Here is a 19,115-nt window from a genome sequence, read left to right on the forward strand (position 1 = left end):
CTTGTCACAGGACTTGAGCTACCGTATTTACTCGAATCTAAGACGCACTCGAATCTAAGCCGCACCCGAAAAATGAGACTCGAAATCGAGGAAAAAAATTTTCCCGAATCTAAGCCGCACCTGAAATTTGAGACTCGAAATTCAAGGGAAGAGAAAAGTTTCAGGCCGCACCTCCAAATCAAAACAAAGTTGGTCCATTGTAATACGAGACACAATTTAGGTCGAATGAATGACGATACAGCTACAAGAGTTTGGTTCGAGTCGTAAGCTTAACAGTTAAGTTTTACCAGGTAGCCATTGCTATACGTCAGGCGCTCCGTCCGTATTTATACGGGTACCCTTCCTTTTCACGTGCTTCGTCTGGTTTGAATCGATTGCTTATTTTGCTTTGATCTGATAAGTGCCGTTTTCTTTGTTATAGGTGTTAACGTCACTCTGAGCTGAAAATGCATTACTGTACTGTGTCATGTATTGTTTGTCTCATTCTGATAGTGCGTGTTTACGGCCTGTCGCCGCGCGCGGCATGGCTTGCTTTTGTGCGCACTACCGCCGCTTACAATTAAAAAAAAAGAAAAGAGAGGAATCGTCTCACTAGCGAAACAATGGCAAGAGACTGCTATTTGTTGTTACTTACACTGCTTTCTTTGATAATGATCAACAAGAACCAAATAATAGACTGCAAATGATAGAATATGTTCTGAACGAGAGTTAGGCGAAAATTTTTCTCCGTTTGAAAATCTTTGCGGCCGCTTCTCTAGTACGTCAAATTCTGCACAGGAATTAGTCATCTTAGATTTAAAAATCTAATCAGTTGCCGTGCTTAATTTCTGACTGTATCACTATTAGGCATAAGAAAAATACGAATGTAAACATGACACGATACGTATATTCTTCCGCGTTTGCTGTTGTCTCACTCTAGTTTCGTAGTTTATTAGGCAGATAGGATTTAAATGAAATAGCAGCAAACACGAAAGAATACGTGGCATAATGTTTACATTCATATTATTCTTATGGTGAAGAGAATACTGCATGTGATTCACATTTCGTCAGGTTCCTATTAGCAACCACCTCTTCTCACAGGTAGTAAAAAATTCAACACGTAGAGTTGGCCATATTGTCAAACATCCCAAACAGTCTGGCCAGTCGGATTTTCGTAGTACATTGAAATTCTGCTACATTCGAAGATGAACAATACGGAATTTGTATTTACTTCGGTGGATAATGTACGAAAATGCAGTGGTCGAAACTCGGGGCGGAGAAAAAAGCTAGTCTTCCACTTTTTTTTTTTTTTTTTTTTTTTTTAATTTATTTACTGACGCAGAGATTTTGGCGCCAGTATTTATCTCTGTGCCTACAAAGCATCCCCTTGTAGCGCTACATATATTCGACGGCAGAAGTTAGTTGTGGCGGCACCTACCAACATTTTCAGAACTTCCGCTTGCTTTGCACTCGATTCTAAGCCGCAGGCGGTTTTTTGGATTACAAAAACCGGAAAAAAAGTGCGGCTTAGATTCGAGTAAATACGGTAATGTATTTTGTGTAAAAAGTCAAACATTCATGAGAATGTTAGTGTGTAGATTGAACCCTATCAGTCTGTCTTTGTTGTCATCCATGTGTGTGGCTGCTGGATTGGGGTGAGGGGGATTGAATGAATATTTATTAAAACTTATGTGGAGGTCTCGTTTGTCCTGATACTAGGTAGCAAAACTTTGCATTTGAATGTGGGGAAATAAATCTTCCAGTAAAGGTGAGGTTTGCATATGTTTGACCCTTCTGCAGTCAGCCGATTTGGAGTGGTGTGTGCTAAAAATGTCTTGCATATTTATACCGTTATGCTACATTCCATTTAAATTGCTATATTTCACACACTATTCACTTTAAAAATATGAAAAAATTACCACTTATCCACAAAAGTATGTAGAATATTATGGCTTACACAGATTATGGTAATGTTTCAAATGAATTTGATTGACAGTCCAAATAAAATTTGACTTGGATTCTATATATCCAACACTGTGCTTCAATTTAAGAAGGCTAACTGCAGTCCATAGGATCTACACACATTTCTGAGTAAAATGATATGAGGCATATGAAATTTGTGTTATTATTTAGAAAGATAAATAATTATTACAGAATTTCCATGTGTACAGTATGACTTAGCATTTGTGATTAGGAAAACATTCACCGTGCAACCTCTTATTATATCTATTACAGTCAGTTCTTGACCTTCTTTTCCTTCCCTCACTAGTACACACTCAGCATCTTGACTCTTTCTTCTCGGGAAGTTTTATCAAACCCAGAGAACCACGAATTGGATGTTTTTCTTACAGCCATTCATCTGACAAGGCTTCTATTATCATTACAGTATATACATATCTGGAAACAACTTTCCTTCCTTCATTATGCTCTTGTATAATATGTAAGAGTTCAGCACCATTCTTGACATTATGTTAAGAGCTGCCTTCTTCCAGTAACAGCGAGTTCGCCTTTCATCCAAATATGCATACAGCATCGTGTCGGATGTGTCTATTCCACCCATATACTGGTGTATTATTTCTGGCTTTTTTACTGTTTTATTTTTATTTTGGACTTCAATGTCGCTAGCACCAACTTCACTTGACAGTAAGAGAAAAGAGGTGCAAAGAAATTTTTTCTCTTGGTACGCACATGCTAGTACCGGGCCTGACTTACATCTTTTCCCCAATTCCAAATTTTTTTTCTAAATTGTTCTGGCAAATATTTCCTCTTTCTTATAGTGCCAGTAATGTATGTACCTAGTTTTTAAGACTTTTAAAAGTGGTACTGACATGAAAAGTTGTCCACAAAGATATATCCCTTGTTCAAATAATTGCACACAGTAACTTCTGGACAACACAGTAACCTAAGCCATGTCTTGCGATCTCAGCCTTATCTTCTTGGCTTTTGGCACCTCTGTAAGTATAAAACCCACAACAGTGCCGTTTTAGTCACACAGCATCTAGAATTTGATTCCCCATCGGTGGTGATGTTTGTTTGGCAAATATTGTAATAGGGAAGTGACATTTAGTGGCAACTAGACTCTCATCATTACAAAGTTGTTTATGAGGTGTGTAATGATTTCTAAATATATTAGCATGATCTACCAAGGGGTGGTACCGGATACATGGGTCATAATCAGGATGGCCTGGTGCTGGACATTTCTCACTGTCCACAAGACAAAAGAATTTCATAAGATGCCTAAATCGGTGGGCAAAAAACCTTTTACCAAACCATGGAGATGCCTGTGATGGTTTTGTGCTCCAGTATGAGAGCATTGTGGGCCTTTTATTGAGTCCCATATTTAGTAAGCAAGCAATAAAGCCTCTTATCTCGGTGCTTGTCACATTCTTCCATTTCTTATACGGTTTGGACAATGTAGCATGTTGAGTTATAAACTGTTTAGTTGAGTGATTTGTTTCAGTTACAATAAGCTGCAGCAACGTTGTAGTAAAGAATAGATAGAAATATCCTATCACAGGAGATCCTGCTGGCAGCATATGTTTTGGTCCTGGCAGCTCTTGAAATGGATGTGGTAATGGCTGTAGTGTTTCAGGTGCATTGTATTGTACATCTTCCATTTCGTCTTCACTTTTGTTCACATTGTCACATAAATCACTGTCAGTTTCTAAACTGTTGCTACTTTTGCTAAAACACTCTGTATCACTATTACATTCTAAAAGTTCACAAATTTCTTCACCAGTTAGTCCTCTGGTGTGGCTTGGTGTAGGTCGCATTTTTCCCAAAAAGCGGAGTAAATAAACAAACTGTAAACTTGTAACGTGAAGAAAAACACACACAAACAATGATGAATAACAGTACTGTGCAAAAACAAGAACGTAGAAGGCAATAACAGAATGTAAACATGTGCTACGAAACACGGCGTCAATAAACAAACTATGCAAAAGCGGAATAATTGAATGCTAGTATTTCACCGAAATGATGCTCAGTTGTTGATAGCTATCGACTTACACGTAGCTCGAGGCATAGAGCATCTGTAATCAGCGTGCTAACACAATCTAGTGCCTGATTCTGTAAGCTAAAAAAGACTAATTGGCTCCCTGACAGTATTAGTGTCAGTAGGGGGTGACGATAGATTGTTACCTTGACATTCAAAGGGTTAAACTAGTGCTGACAGAAAATATTAAGATAGATTAAATTTTTCAAGCATTTATTTGTACAGAAGAGCGGAAAGGTAGGGCACAATATACTTTTAAATGCCTTCAATTTTATCTGAAATTGAAACTTCACAACATGCTTATTACACGAACAAAATGTTAATGTAGTGCTAGTTTTGGGATTGTGAAAGGTCAATTATAATGAAATATCAAACATTGTGAGCTTAATGTAAATTCTGTAGTTTAATTTCTGTTTCTCTTCAATTTTCTCTATTGTTGGGCACTTTTGTCAGGGTGTACTACTCCCTTGCATAACTTTTGTAAAAGGGGAAAATTCCTGAAAGCTATATACTCTAAACAAGGATGTGCTGATTTGAAGTTACCATAACTGCACTGCATAATGGAAGGTAATTCCTGAAGTATCAGATTGCATAGAATTTGTCACAGAGTTCAAATTACTGAGGAAACTTAAGTGACCACATTTATTACTTCCGCAATAACAGTACTAATTGTTTCTGTGCTTATTCATACTGCATGTCTCTCTAACTGTCCTTGCATGTATTAAATCTTTTTATTGAAATGTGAAGGCTTTGTCAGTTAATAATTTCACAAATATAGTCTTAGACATACTTAAAATCTGTCCATCAGACCACTTGTCAGTGACATTGCGCTTCTTTAATGTTACTAAATTATTTCCACAATTAGTCAGAACAAATAAACTGTATTTTCACAAGTTCATGCACTGCACGTCATACCAGTAGATCTATTAGCAGTCATTGACAAAACATGTACTGTTCAGGTGTAAGATAAGTTATTTACATGAATTAAAAAAAAAAAAAAAAAAAAAAAAAAAAAAAACAGTTAATTTGAGATCATAAATACAATGTATGTTTTAGTGGCCAGTGCAGTATGTTAATATAATTTGGATTTAGACATCCATAAAATTCTAGCATGATAAATATCTCTCTCTCTCTCTCTCTCTCTCTCTCTCTCTCTCTCCATCCTGGTCTTTCCACTTCTTAGTAGACAATTCAGTCTGAAATGACTTTACTTTAAGGCATCTGATAATATTCCTAAATGTACAAAATTTGTTTGTATTGTACTGTCTCTTGGCTCTTGGGCACTTGACTCTTTTTTTGTCCGCAGACTGCCAGATCTTAACTTCTTAAACATTTCGCACTAAGTTGATGGTGTCGTCTTTTCCAGGAACGCAGAGCAGAAATGGTTCGGCAGAATAAGGAGCGACTGAGCAGCCAGTCTGAGGAACAGCACACTGCTTCCTCTGGCTAGTTGGCCTTCACACACAGCCTGCCCAGCTCCCTCTTCCCCGCCGAATCAGCAACAGACAAGCTTTCGTCTCGTTCATTGAGCCGCTTCATATAAGAAATAAATACGTTGTGGACACTTCATTTAAAATGATATAGTTAAATGGTGATAAAAATGTCGATTTCCAGCCATAACTTCCCTCTAAATGTTTGTCTACTTTTATGTGTAGTTCATTGTTCAAAAATTTCAAAATAGCAGTGTAATAATCTAAACTTAGCTTCATGTGTAATGGTAATGAAAATACATTGTTGCTTTCCTTGTTTTTATGAAAAAGGCAACAAGCGGCACCATGAGCGATCTCATATAGGGAGAAGATGGTGGCAATCAAATTGCTGGTCCTGCGGATTAAATGTTGAAAATTCACTGCCTTTTTTCACCTCCTTGTATAATGAAAAGGGGCCATTCCAGAGCAGCAGATGATAAAGCATATTTGGAGTTTAGTGAGATTAAATGTTGAACTCCCGCTTTTGAGGTTAACCTGTAAGGTCCCAAGATAATCAGTGAGTGGCCTACATTTGCGTAACTGTGAATTCGTACAGTTTTTCTGTTTATAAATATTTACTCACCTAGCATCATTGCAAATAAGTGTTGTATTGCTTAAATCTGCGAAAATTTATATTCAAAGCCACATATGAGAGTGAGAGAGAGTAATAAAATAAGTAAAGCACGAGCTAGCTTCTGTGATGATTTTATGCTGAAGGAAAAGCATTTGACAAATAACTAAACAATCATGGAGATTTTATTCTCTTAGCCCTATTCAAAATAATTTTTCTGTAATTATTTTGACTATTCAGCAGTATAATTTATGTGCGTGTATTAATTTAAATTTTTCAAAATCTGACTCCAAAGAGAGAATGTTAGTAGTCATAACACCATTACAGATTGATACTAGTAAATGCACAGAGACCACTGCTGCTTTTAAGTGCCATTAATGTCTTGGGAAGGCCTCCAAGTTTTCCATTGGATGTAGTGTCTAGAATTTTTGAAAACACACATTGTAGTAAAGATTCAAGGAGACTGATGGTTTTTCAATCTTCAAAACCTGTCAACTAATCCATCCTTTGTACATTAGTTTAATCTTTACTGACAAAAATTATCACCTTCTAATATTGGCCATTACTAGCTGCCTTGAGAGTTCTTGTCCTTTCTGTATGAGTGAGGAGGAGGTCATTCTCATGGAGTCTGTTTTTGTGTGATTTCTTCAAATGTCTATTTTTGCATACTGTTTTGTAATTTTGCCTAGTTTGAATATTTGGTTTTTCTATTATGATACATTTTGTGCTTAGTCTTAGAAACAACTATTAAAAGCCTGAGCATTAGGTATTGTAGTTAGTAAAACTCAATAAAAAGTTAAAAACATTATTTTGAATGTCTTATTTTGTATTAACCCATTCCCGTTGTTCATAAAGGGGCTTAGACCTATAACATACTTGCTGAGTTTAAGGAACAGTCTCTTGTACCACGTGTGACACAAAAACAAAATTTTTTTTCTCAGAATGACGGGTATGTTTGGCATGTTTTATCAAGGGATTTAAATACAGTGGTAATTAATTAGGTTTTTTTTATAACTGGAATAAATGTGTAACTTTCTATGGACTTCTGATGGTACTGACCTATCTTTTTGGTGTATTATAAAAAGGCAATGACAAAATGTGTAATTAATACACTGTAGAAACATTGAAAATTTTAGGTCTTCAGTAGTTAACTTAAAAATGTTACTTAACATGGCACAAAGGCTCATTTGCAGGCGATTGTTTGACATTTATGTTAAGTTTAGTGAAGTCCTTTACCACTAGAAAACTTGTCTTTTTAGCAGCTGTATTTTCTCAACATTCCTTTTCCTCCATCTGCAGCCCATGTTGCACCAGTCATGTGTGTTTCTGGTTGGTGTTGGCCTTATTTTCTCCATCGTGTGACAATGTTTTCCTTGTATCTGCAATAGCATCACATACCTGAGTATTACACAGACACTGTTTATAATTCTGAACAAAATTACATTATTCATCCAGTCCTGATTCTATGTTCAGCCATGGAGCCGTGTACTCGGTGTCAGGCGCATGTCTGAAAATTTCCTTTATATTGTCCATGGTAAACTCTGGTATGTGTCAACAGGCTCTGATCATTGGTATATGTATACAGTGAAACCTCTAGATAATAGTTTTTAAGTCGCCAAGAATTCTGGACACCATACAGAGAAAGACTTCTAGTTGATAATTAGGATCTAGCAAAATTTTACCAAGGACATGTTACAGAAAACACAGTAAAGGGTACAAATTAAAGTAGCAAAAAATACTTCAGTAATTAAACATTAAAAACACAACTATTGTCAAACTTTCCCAAAAATCTATGAACTGACCTCCACTTGTTTCATGATAAACAGAAATCGTCTTCACTTCTCAGCAATGTCCACTGCTCAATGAAAACTCTACCAGAAGCATTACATTGCCAACCTCTTAACTTCTTGCACTACACTGGTATCACTACAGGCATTTGCTCAACCTAAAAAATAGAATTGTACCAACAAGACAAGCACAATGTGCTTAAACTAAGGGAATGACACGAATGTTAACCTCCCTGGACACGGGTCTTTCGGAGTCTGTGCAAATCAACAGGACGGAAAATAAAGCATCTACATCCAGTGGCTTAAGTTATAAAGAGAGAAATAATTGAGTAGGGTTTCAAAAATACAGTTGAGGAACTGTTGGCATAGATGGGATGTAGTACAGAGGACAATTTAGCACTGTGTTTATGTGCTTTTGGTTGGGAATTTTTATTCACTTGCTGCTATTTTTAATGACCCACCCTCTTATTTCGTAAAGTGAGTCTGTATATGCCACTTGGCCGCTGTTACTGGGTTCGGGGCACCAAGTGGTTGATAATACCACCCTGACTCCTGTCCCCACTCACACTGTTTCCTGCCACATGGAGGCAGGCTCTATTTGTTTTTATATCTGTATATTTGTTTTTTTATTTTGCATAGCATTGTTAAGAAACCTTAGAATTAATATAATAGAAGTTGTAAGATGAAATACAAAAAATGGTAATTAAGAATGTAAAAAGAAGATAGGAAAAAGTATAGCGTGAGAAGTTCCCACCACCTGGTTGTGGGGGCGGCCAGGCTCGTGGAATGAACTTAATCGCTGGCCTCCACTTAAGATTCCATTTCTATATCTACCATCATTAAGTTAACATGAGAACAAAAAGAAAACAGATAATAAGCACTCCATGTCTAGCCTACTCAGCTCGTTCTGGTCAACAGTCCAGTAATTGTTAGCACCTCCCGGCTACGCAAACAACCCAGCCTGGGCAGTGGTTTTCCCCGATCTACATTAATGTATCTGTCGGGTTGGGCTCACCTAAGGGGGACCACAATTAAGTTCCTTCTGTCCAGGCCGTGCGTCACCGCTCACCAGGTGGTATAGGTCCCTCGAAGAGTTGCCTAACTTTAAGCTCCGTTTCGATTGCTACTGGCCTTTTGTTGGACGTGGAGATGCTGCTGAATATTTACATACATACAGTTGTGGTGCTGCTTGTTTTGTTTAATGTGTTTGATCATGTGCACCTCGTATCAGCTTTTCTGGACCATTTTTACTGTCACGCAGGTTGCCACTATGGGTCATCAGTGTGAGACACCTAAGTATCTGTGTCGTTGCCAAAGTCAGTGTCTGTATCTCCTTGACTAAGGGTGTTAGTGCTGTCATCCATCCCATGGGCACTCTGCTGACTTAGTAAACAGACTTATCTTCTGTAGGGTCTATTACCTAGGTATTCTATATGTAGGATCTTGGAGGTTTCATTGGTCGGTGTGTTTAGTTCAGTACACTGGTCCAGGTCGCGTAGTACAGCTGTACAGTTAATTTTGTATGTTCAGGTGGTTGACGTGTGTCTTATGTTAGTGTGCATCCCGCAGAAGAGGACAATGTGTTCTGGGGAACCTTCTTCCCCGCATGTGCATCTAGTAGTCTGTCGCAGACTCGTGCGGATCAGGTGTGTGGGATAAGGGCCATGGCCTGTGAGGAAGTGTATCATACCACGGCTAGGATCGATATGCTTTAGTTTTAGTCTTCCCTGATATTCAGGAAGTTTTAGACTCGGTGGCCCTTATTGCTATTGTCCCATTCGCTCTGCCAGGTATCCACTTGCCATGCTCAGAGTTGGCATGTTGTCTCATATGGTACACCATTGATCTGCTGAACCTGGTCTCCTCATCTTAAGCCAGTACATTGCTGCACAGTCTGTGATGGTTATATCTATTGGGAAGATTACCATCACAACGCATAGTGCATCGACTGACATTGTGCTGCAAGGCCCCCCACCCCGTTAATCGAAGCAGGATGCTTCTTTGCCCATGACATATGACAATTCTGTTGGTGGAAAGACTTAGTCTGTAGGCCCATGTGCTGGCAGCAAAGCATAGTACTGACTCAAAGAGAGCACAATGGTATGTCCGTGTAACTGACAGGGGTATTCTGAATTGCTCAGAGTTTAACCTTGCCAGTTTATGAAGTATTTTTTCTGCTTTGTCTGTGCATATTCATGTGTGTTCATGAAAGTTCAATCATTCGTCTATGTATACTCCAAGGTAGCGTGTAAGTTCTGGTTTGTGTCCCCAATTTTGATTGGTTCCTGTGCAGGATACCCTTCAGTGGTGTGTAGGTTGTTTTCAGTTACCTTGAGTTTGTTGTTCATGCACCACTGGGTTGTTCTTGGGACTGCAAAAAATGCAAGAAAACATTGTATGAAGGAACTTTATAAAGCGGTTTCACTGTATTGTATTTGCACAAAGTGCCAGTCTGGACATAATCCAGGCAAAAGATAACATTCTGTAATATTGTGGAAGAAGAAACATGTCAACACTGCTGGCATTTTTTCTTATTGTTAACTGCCTTTCTGCAGCCTATTAAATCTCTTAGCAGTTCTTACATGTTTTTCCATTTGTCAGTCTCATTTTATGATGGTTTTTACTCATTGCAGTCTTTGAATCCTTCCTTTTTCTCCTTCCCTTCAGTCCTATGTATTACTGCTTACTTAAGACAGTAATTCCAGTACATGTATGGCAGCAGGGTAAATTATGTACCTTACCTGTCCTGCCTGCTACTTCAATTGTCCCAATAGATCCACTGTAATTCTTTTGGTAGTTCTGTGTGTTTATCGTTGAGTCCCTTAAGATGTCTGCAGTGCTTAAACTTTATTGAGGCAGCTATGACCTTCATAGTGTCATCACTGGTCGGTGTTATAACTCCATTATGTGTGATCACACTGCTGCTAAGTGCAGTCTACTCAGATTGCCTTGAAGATATTTCTCCATGACCTCTGCTGCTTTCTCAGAAATGTGTTCAACACGTGATGCAGTTTAGGAGTTTCTTTCTTGGTGGAGAAGATATCTTTCACCATATAACATTTCACTTGCAGGTGGGCAGTAAGGGGTCAAAGAGCATATGCTCATCTAACATATGTAAATATCCCCCCCCCCCCTCTTCCCTTGCACATATTTGAATTGTGTGGGTATATTTCCACAGTTGTAAACTCCAAAATGGAACTCCCCAGCCCAGTTCACACAAAAAAAGGACCATTTCTGTTGAAAGTCCCTGGTGTCTCTTTACACTTGGAAACAGTCATCTTAGTACTCTTCATACTTCTACAGTAAAATTACTGCTGATGTCCAATTTATGAATAATTCATAGAATTTGCATTACTCCGTCCTGAAAATTGAGAACATTTGTCCTTAGATTTCCGATGCTCCATTGGATTGGTACAATGTGGAGTCTTGACATTGCACACTGAGACTGAAACTTAATATTACACATTTGTCCTGTTTGTATACATTTATTAGTTCCTGTAATAGTGAATAATTGATACTGCTACAAATGCAAATCAAAATGTGTGAAATGGGGTATAGTTATTTTTCATACATAAAATATCACAGCCAGGTGAAATCAGGTGCAATGTATGTTGGCAATAAAAATCCTGAATGCTCACCTCGTTAATATTCCTACTGTGAGCAAAGATATTACTTTGACATTGGTAGTTAAATTGAAGTTGCCTTTTAGGTATTACTGAAGTCAAGTACGTATTTCATAACTGAGGGGAACAGTGATGAACGTTTATCAGTGGTATAAATTGTATAAATGATGCTTAACATTCAACTTAATATTAGGTAAAAAATTATTTCTGGTCCCTTGTTAACAAATCTGAACTTATGTCCTATTAGAAACTAATACAAATATACTCATAGGTCAGTAGTCTTGAGCAAGATTTTCACATTCATGGGTAAGTTTATGTGGGCTGTGACTAGTAGTAGTAATGTTGTCTCTTGGTGCATTTGTGAGCAGGAAGTCAATGATTGAATCGGAGGTGAGCCATGGTGATCATGAAATTTATTTTATTTACTCTGCATACCATAGTTTTGTTGGGAGTCATGCTTCAGTATTGTCACAGCTTCTCCCTTTAGGTTCAAATGAAAATCTTAACTCTTTCAAACAATGGAGAGTCTGAAGTGGAATAACATGAATTAAAATAGATTGCTACTCATTGTGTCATCGGATAGATGTTTTACAGATTCCGTTGGTTGCTCTGTTGTTTTTTCGGTTCGTGTCCTCAAGGTCTGACTGCCTCAGTCGTTTACTGTCTTTGATGCAGAATTGTCTGCGATCTTACGGGCACTGGAGCAGATGAGATGTTCTTCCCGTCATAAATTTTTTGTCTGTTCTGACTCCCTAAGTGCCCTTCACTCATTGCGACGTTTGTATCCACTAGATCAAATAATCCAGACCATCCAAGATGCCCTGCTCCTACGACGACGACTGGGGAAGGTGGTGGCTTTTTGCTGGGTTCCAGGGCATGTCGGCATTGCTGGGAACGATAGGGCAGATCTCGCAGCCAAGACGGCATGTTTAGATTCACAAGTATTTCATTGTGCCACCCCCTGTACGCAGTCACCTCGCTATTGAGCTCATGAGTCATGCATCGGTGGAAAGATGAGTGGCTGGAAATGACTGGCAATAAGCTCCTTTTAGTCAAACCCACAACGTGTGTGTGGTGTACTTCCTTCCAACCCCGTAGATGGGACGAGTTTCTCCTCACTCGGCTTTGGATAGGCCACAGGCCTATGACGCATGGCTTCCTGCTCCGGTGAGAGGACCCTCCAATGTGTGGTGCTTGTGGCGTCCCGATCACTGTGCTCCACATTTTATTGGATTGCCTTTTATTTTCTGATCAGCGGGCTGCGGCTGACTTGCCAACTGATCTGCCATCCCTCTTAGGAAATACTCACACAAATGTGGTTAAAGTTTTAAAGTTGTGTGACTTGTCCAATGTTTTACCAGGATTTTAGGGAGTTGGTGTTTATTGGTTCTCAAGGTGACAAGCACACCCTTATTTTATGTAAATGGCCAGCCAATGACAATTTCCTGTGGCATTATTGATGCTCTGTTTTCACTTTCCTTATCTTTTACTTTCTTCTACAGCATTTTCCTTCTTTCTGTGTGTGTATGCATGCTTAGATTTTGCTAAGTCTGTCCACATTTGTTTCTTTTAATGTGTGTCAGGGTGCTGATGACCTAAACGTTGTGCGACTGTAAGCCCAAAATGCCTGTGTGTGTGTGTGTGCGTGCGTGCGTGCGTGCGTGTGTGTGTGTGTGTGTGTGTGTGTGTGTGTGGTTAACTGCCCCCTGCCCTCCAGATTCAGTAAAAAACCAAACTGATGGCTTATTGAATGATTAAAATGTTGTTTAGTGGAATGAAACATTTGATGCTCACGAGATATGTCTTCATAAACAATGATATAGTTGAAAAACTGCCATATCGTGCGTGATGTTAAAATTTTTAACGTCTTTGCTACTATTTGCAATATATTTTGCAGACAGTATCCACATATGCTGCTGAATGTACTTACACAAATACATTGTTGTATAACACACAGTTCAAGAGATAAGTCATAAACAATGAGATATGTGGGGAAAAAAAGCTGCATTATGCATGAAGTTTTGATACGTTCCTTCGAAGATGAAAACGATAGCCATCTATAGAGCTATGAAGAGATGTTGCCATAGAGACATTTACAAAATCATGTTGTAGACATATGAAGTAGCTGCCCCCACATACAGAAATTGTCCGGTTTTAATGTTTCTTAATTTGGATACTATACTTACACACTTGTGTTTTTTTTTTTTTTTTTTGTATGGCAGTTTCATAATTTCATAGGTGCTCTCACACATGGAAACGCAATTCTTTCGATACTTCACTAGAAATGCAGTTAATTGTTTTGTATTCATTTCTAATAGAAAATTTGCAAAATGAACACCCAGGCAATGACTATGTGATGCTGACGGGGGAGACTGAGTTAGTAACTAAATCACTGAAGACTAAGTTTTTTATGTATTTATTTTCTGTCCATATAATAAAAAGTTTTTGGACATTGTCAGGAAAATTTAGCTTACTTTACACATATACAGTAAAATATTTACTTTCTTTCATAACATCATATGGATCAAACACATGTCTGTACACATGTATTTTTCAAAAGGGCACTACAAGTAGATTCTTCTGTAGTGTAACACAATTTAGCTTATTTTATAATATTACAGTACACATTATACAGTGTATAATTACATTCTTTCATACCACTGATAGATCGGAGACATTGTGTATATACACTGTTTTCTAAGATGGCACTACAACTTAGTCCTCTATAGAGGAACAACACTTCTCTGTTAATTATTGCTTCAGTCTACTCTTTAGAATATTTAGATTTGCTTCCTTGAGCTCACAGGGTAGTGCATTGTAGAAAATTGCTCCCATTCTATGTGGGCTGTGGTCCGTTGCCTTTTTATTGGTCACAATTCTATGAAAATTTTCCCCTCCCCCTGTATCATAGTTGTGTACATTACTGTTTGTCATATTAAATTCAGGACATGACTGTCTGCAGTATATACATGGAGTACACCGTAAGAATTTTATATTTTCTAAAGCTGTCTCTACAAGGCTCTCTCTTTTTTACCTTGGCTACCATTCTTACTGCCTTTTTTTGTAATCTAAAAAGTCTATCTATATGAACTGCTGATGCCCCACTCCATATCTCAATACCTTACTGAAGGTGCGGATGAATCGACCCAAAATGTATTTGCCTTAAAGTATCGTGGCCCAAGAAGGCTGAGACCTGTTTCAGTAGATACACATTTCTACTGATTTTCTTGCAGATATTATCTACATGTTCTTTCCATGATAAGTGTTCATCATCAACATTGCCAAAAAATTTATGAGAATTTGCATATGCAAGACCCAATGGGGATGTAAACACAGTATCAGTTATTGCAGCATTATAACTGAGGATGAACTTCCTTATTACCATTTTCTCTTTATAAGGTATGCGGACAGAGAATCGAAACTGATCTCGGTACTGTTAGCTGCAGACTGCCACAGCTGATGAAGGATATGTCATCGGCATAGCTTACAACCATGCAATTTTGGGGTTCAAATAAGTTATTTTTATATACAAGGAACAGAAAAAGCTCTAGTATGCTTCTTTGAGGCAAGCCACATTGAAGTGTGCTGAAGGTTGATTTGGTTGTTAGGAGCTGCTCATTATTTTTATAAGTTAGCTTTATACCCTGTTTCCTGTCTTTCAAATAGGGAGTAAGAAGTTTCAAGGCCAGTCCTCTCAACCCATACTCCTCTAGCTTACACAGAAGAATGGTATGATTCACAGTAGCAAAGGCTTTACTCATATCTAGGTAAGTGCCTTATCCTTTTTACTTTTTGTCCAGCTTATTTAATATTTCATGTATAAAAGATGCTACTGCTGTTGTAGTAGATCTCCCTTTTCTAAATTAACCGAGCGAGGTGGCGCAGTGGTTAGCACACTGGACTCGCGTTCAGGAGGACGACGGTTCAATCCCGTCTCCGGCCATCCTGATTTAGGTTTTCCATGATTTCCCTAAATCGTTTCAGGCAAATGCCGGGATGGTTCCTTTGAAAGGGCACAGTCGATTTCCTTCCCAATCCTTCCCTAACCCGAGATTGCGCTCTGTCTCTAATGACCTCGTTGTCGACGGGACATTAAACACTACCCACCACCACCACCACCTTTTCTAAATCCATGTTGTAGGTTGTTTAACAGATTGTGTTTGGTGAAATATGATTCAGCTTGATTTAGTATTTCTCTCTCTAACAATTTGCCTAGTTCTGAGGTTAATGATATTGGCCTGTAGTGTCAGTTTTTAATCCCTTTTTATGCACTGGTATAATTTCAGTAATTTTCGAAAGGTCAGGGAATATACCATTTCTGAGGGAGGTATTTATCAATTGAGTCAGGGGTTTCACTAATTCATCCCTGCATTCCTTTAGCAGTTCAGGTGAAATGTCATCCCAGCCACAAGACATCTTTGGTCAAAATGCTGATATGATTGCTAAGACATCCCTCTCAGTAATGCTGTGGATATAAAAGGAGTGGCTAGATTTTCCAAGACTAAAATTTTGTGGATTGACATGGACTTCATTTGTACCAACTGTACTGAACTTTTGTATAAATTTCTCACACACTTCTTTTGGGTCATTTTTTTCTTCGCCATTTTCTTTTAATGTTATGTCACTGTGTTGACAGGAATTCTCTTTCCCACCTTCTTTATGCATTATTTTCCAGGCAGTTTTACTGATACAGCTAGAGTTCCTTATTTCATAGGTATATTTCTGTGCTTTTAGGTTATTCAAGGACACTGTATGTTTTTCTGAGCAGTTTATATTTTGTTGAGAAATATTGTGGTTTAGTATCTCTAAAAAGTATACAGCAGTCTTTCATTTGCTCCCTCAGTTCAATAATTTCAGAAGGGAGATTCTCGGCTTTATGGTTTAGAGCTTTATTTACTTTTTTTAACTAAAGGACAGGTTTCATTTAAAGTGTTACTGAATAACTTGTAGAAATATTCCCATTTTTCATTCACTTCAGTTGCATTGTACACTCGTTCCCATTTTTCATTCCCTAGTGCCATCGTAAGTTTAGAATAATTAAAATTTCTTTTATTTATAGCTGTATCACTTTCAGCTACATCTATGTTCCCTACATCAATTTCCATAGTAAGAGCTCTGTGATCACAAATGTAGTTTTCTATGGTGTTTACATTTACTTTCTCTTTTCCTACATTTGTGAGAACATGGTCAATACATGTTTTCATATTTGCAGTGACTCTTGTAGGTTCTGAGTTCATTTGTTTAAAGTTATAACGCTGTAATACATCCATATAGTGCAAATAATTAACACTATTATTTAATGAGTCTATGCTGATGTCTCCAACAAGCAACAAGTGTTTTTTATACACTGCTGTCCCCTCCAGCAAGTCCTCTAGGCAATTGAGAAACTCTTCTGTGTTACTTCCAGGTGACCTATCAGTGCTGCTATAATAACGCTGTTGTTTCCATACCTTAGGTTTACTGCTGCGACCTCAAATACCATTTCAGTACTCAGATCATCTATCCAGTTCACATTTTACATCATTTCTACTATAAATGCCTACCCCACCACTTTTGTGTGTCTTTCTGCAGTACAAGTTTATAAGTTTGTAATTTTTTAGCCTGTAACCATATGCTTCCTCTTTCTTGCATCCCAATTCACTCGCTGGGAAGAGGTGTGGCTTAGTTTCATTTAGGTAAACACTCAGCTGCTTATTTTTATTCTGATATGCAAGGGTTAATTTATTATGCTTTCCTCTAAAAAAAACATTGTTTACTTTGTGACTGAGAATTCTGCTTAATTCGTCTTTTTCTTTGATAATTTCCCATATTTTGTCACACAAGAATTTTTTGCTTTCAAAATTTAGGTGCATACCATGTCTGGTATGTAAGCTTCTGTTCAGTTTAGTTATATATGATATTTTACATGTGCCAAAACGAGCACACATTTGTTTCATTTTAATGTTTGTTTTTCGAATCAGCTTATTTACACACGAATTGTACATTAAATCATACCTGTGAGGCAGCGTTGTAATAATGGTGTTTCGTGATTTATTTGCTTCTAGGAAGTTTTCCAGGCTTGCTAGGCAATTTCGTTCTTCATTTCTTCCAATGTCATTGGCACTAACTATACACACTACATATTCATTCTCTTCTTTCTTGTTTCTCTGCAGGTTGATATCAGTAACAGATTGTACCTGGTTTCTCTATTCCTATTGCTTGGGTATCTTTGTAATGGTCCTGTAAAACACATGCCAAATTTCTTCCGTGGCTGTCTGTTAATAAGAGAACGAGTATTTTTTACCTTTTTTCCCCCCTCCACTGCATAGTTTATGAAATTCGTTTTCGACACATTTCACACTTTCATATTCATCACTATTGGTTTCTGGTAAGAGCTGAGGCACAGGTTGGGCAAATCTATCTGTTTTGCAAGAGTTTTCACTTTTTTTGCTGCGAAGATTACCTCTTGTAACGTTTTCCATAGACACACTCGAATTTACCTCATATTCGATCCAGTCACTTGACTACAGTTTTTGGATTAAAGGATATTAAAATTGTTTTCACACTCTAAACTCACTGTAGGTGACATTTTTTCGCCTTGTGCTTTACATTTGCCGTTCACTGTCTTCCATTCCATTGACTTACAGTTGCTGACTTTTGGCAGTACGCCCATGTTTTGTTTCGACCTAAGCTCCATATTTTCATGCTTTAGGCTGTCATTTTCTCTTCTTAATCCTGTGATTGCTGATTGTAAACTTGAAATATGTTCACTATACATTTTAAGTTCATCTTTACACTTCACACAAGCTATCTCTTTAACTATGTCACTGTTATTTAATTTAGCAGTAACATCATATATATCTATACTCGCCGCCATCTAGAATGAATGATGATAATCATAGAAATCCAGAAGAGGGACCACCAAGAGATTTTGATAACAGAGGGAGACACTACAATAGGAAACAGAAGTAACAGAAACTAAGCTTATAATAAACAGCCACCTCAACATTTCATTCAGGCTGCTAACATTATTGAACAGTTAAACTAAAGGTTCTCAATGTGAGAGTGAAGGACAATGATTTCAAAGACTAATGGATCTGATGGAGTATCTAGCAGATTATTGAAGTACTGCGTTGCACATGTCAGCCTTGTACTTAGCCATATTTACAATTTGTCATTTAGCAATGGTCAGTTTCCTGAACAGTTACTCAGTAGTAAAGCCTCTTTATAAAAAGGGTGGAAGGTATAATGTAGACAATTTTAGCCCTATTTTGTGTGTGTGTGTGTGTGTGTGTGTGTGTGTGTGTGTGTGTGTGTGTCAGTCAGTCAGTTCGGCTTCAGAAGTGGTTTAACAAGTGAAAATGCTATACTGTCTTTCCTCTGTGAGGTAATGGATGGATTAAACAAAAGGATTCAAATGCTAGGCATCTTTTTTCATTTAATTCAGGCATTTGATTGTGTTGATCACAAAATATTTCTCCAGAAGTTGGACCATTATTACTGAGAATGGCTATGATGGGCTCCAGTTGGGGTGGGGTAAAATGGGGGGGGGGGGGGGGGGGGTACTCCAGAGATCAGTGCTGAGGCCTCTCATGTTCCTTATTCATATGAATGATTTGCCCTATAGTATTACAGGTGATCCTAAAATATTTCTGTTTGCTGATGACACAAGCTTGGTAGTAAACGACGATGTGTGCAATGTTCGTACTGTTT

General features: G+C 37.9%; 1 protein-coding gene across 4 annotated transcripts in view; it reads left to right on the forward strand.

The window, feature by feature from the left end:
* The window catches only part of LOC126088608 (stathmin-4), a 34,514-nt gene extending 27,693 nt beyond the window's left edge, over positions 1-6,821 (forward strand). For all 4 annotated transcript variants that reach the window (XM_049906826.1, XM_049906825.1, XM_049906827.1 and 1 more), the window contains one exon: positions 5,340-6,821. In XM_049906826.1, coding sequence (XP_049762783.1) covers positions 5,340-5,423 — 84 coding nt within the window. In that variant the 3' untranslated portion in view covers positions 5,424-6,821. The remainder of the gene's footprint in view (positions 1-5,339) is intronic.
* Positions 6,822-19,115: the final 12,294 nt, after the last annotated feature.

This window comes from Schistocerca cancellata, chromosome 6 (assembly GCF_023864275.1).
Source record: "Schistocerca cancellata isolate TAMUIC-IGC-003103 chromosome 6, iqSchCanc2.1, whole genome shotgun sequence".
Lineage (NCBI taxonomy): Eukaryota > Metazoa > Arthropoda > Insecta > Orthoptera > Acrididae > Schistocerca > Schistocerca cancellata.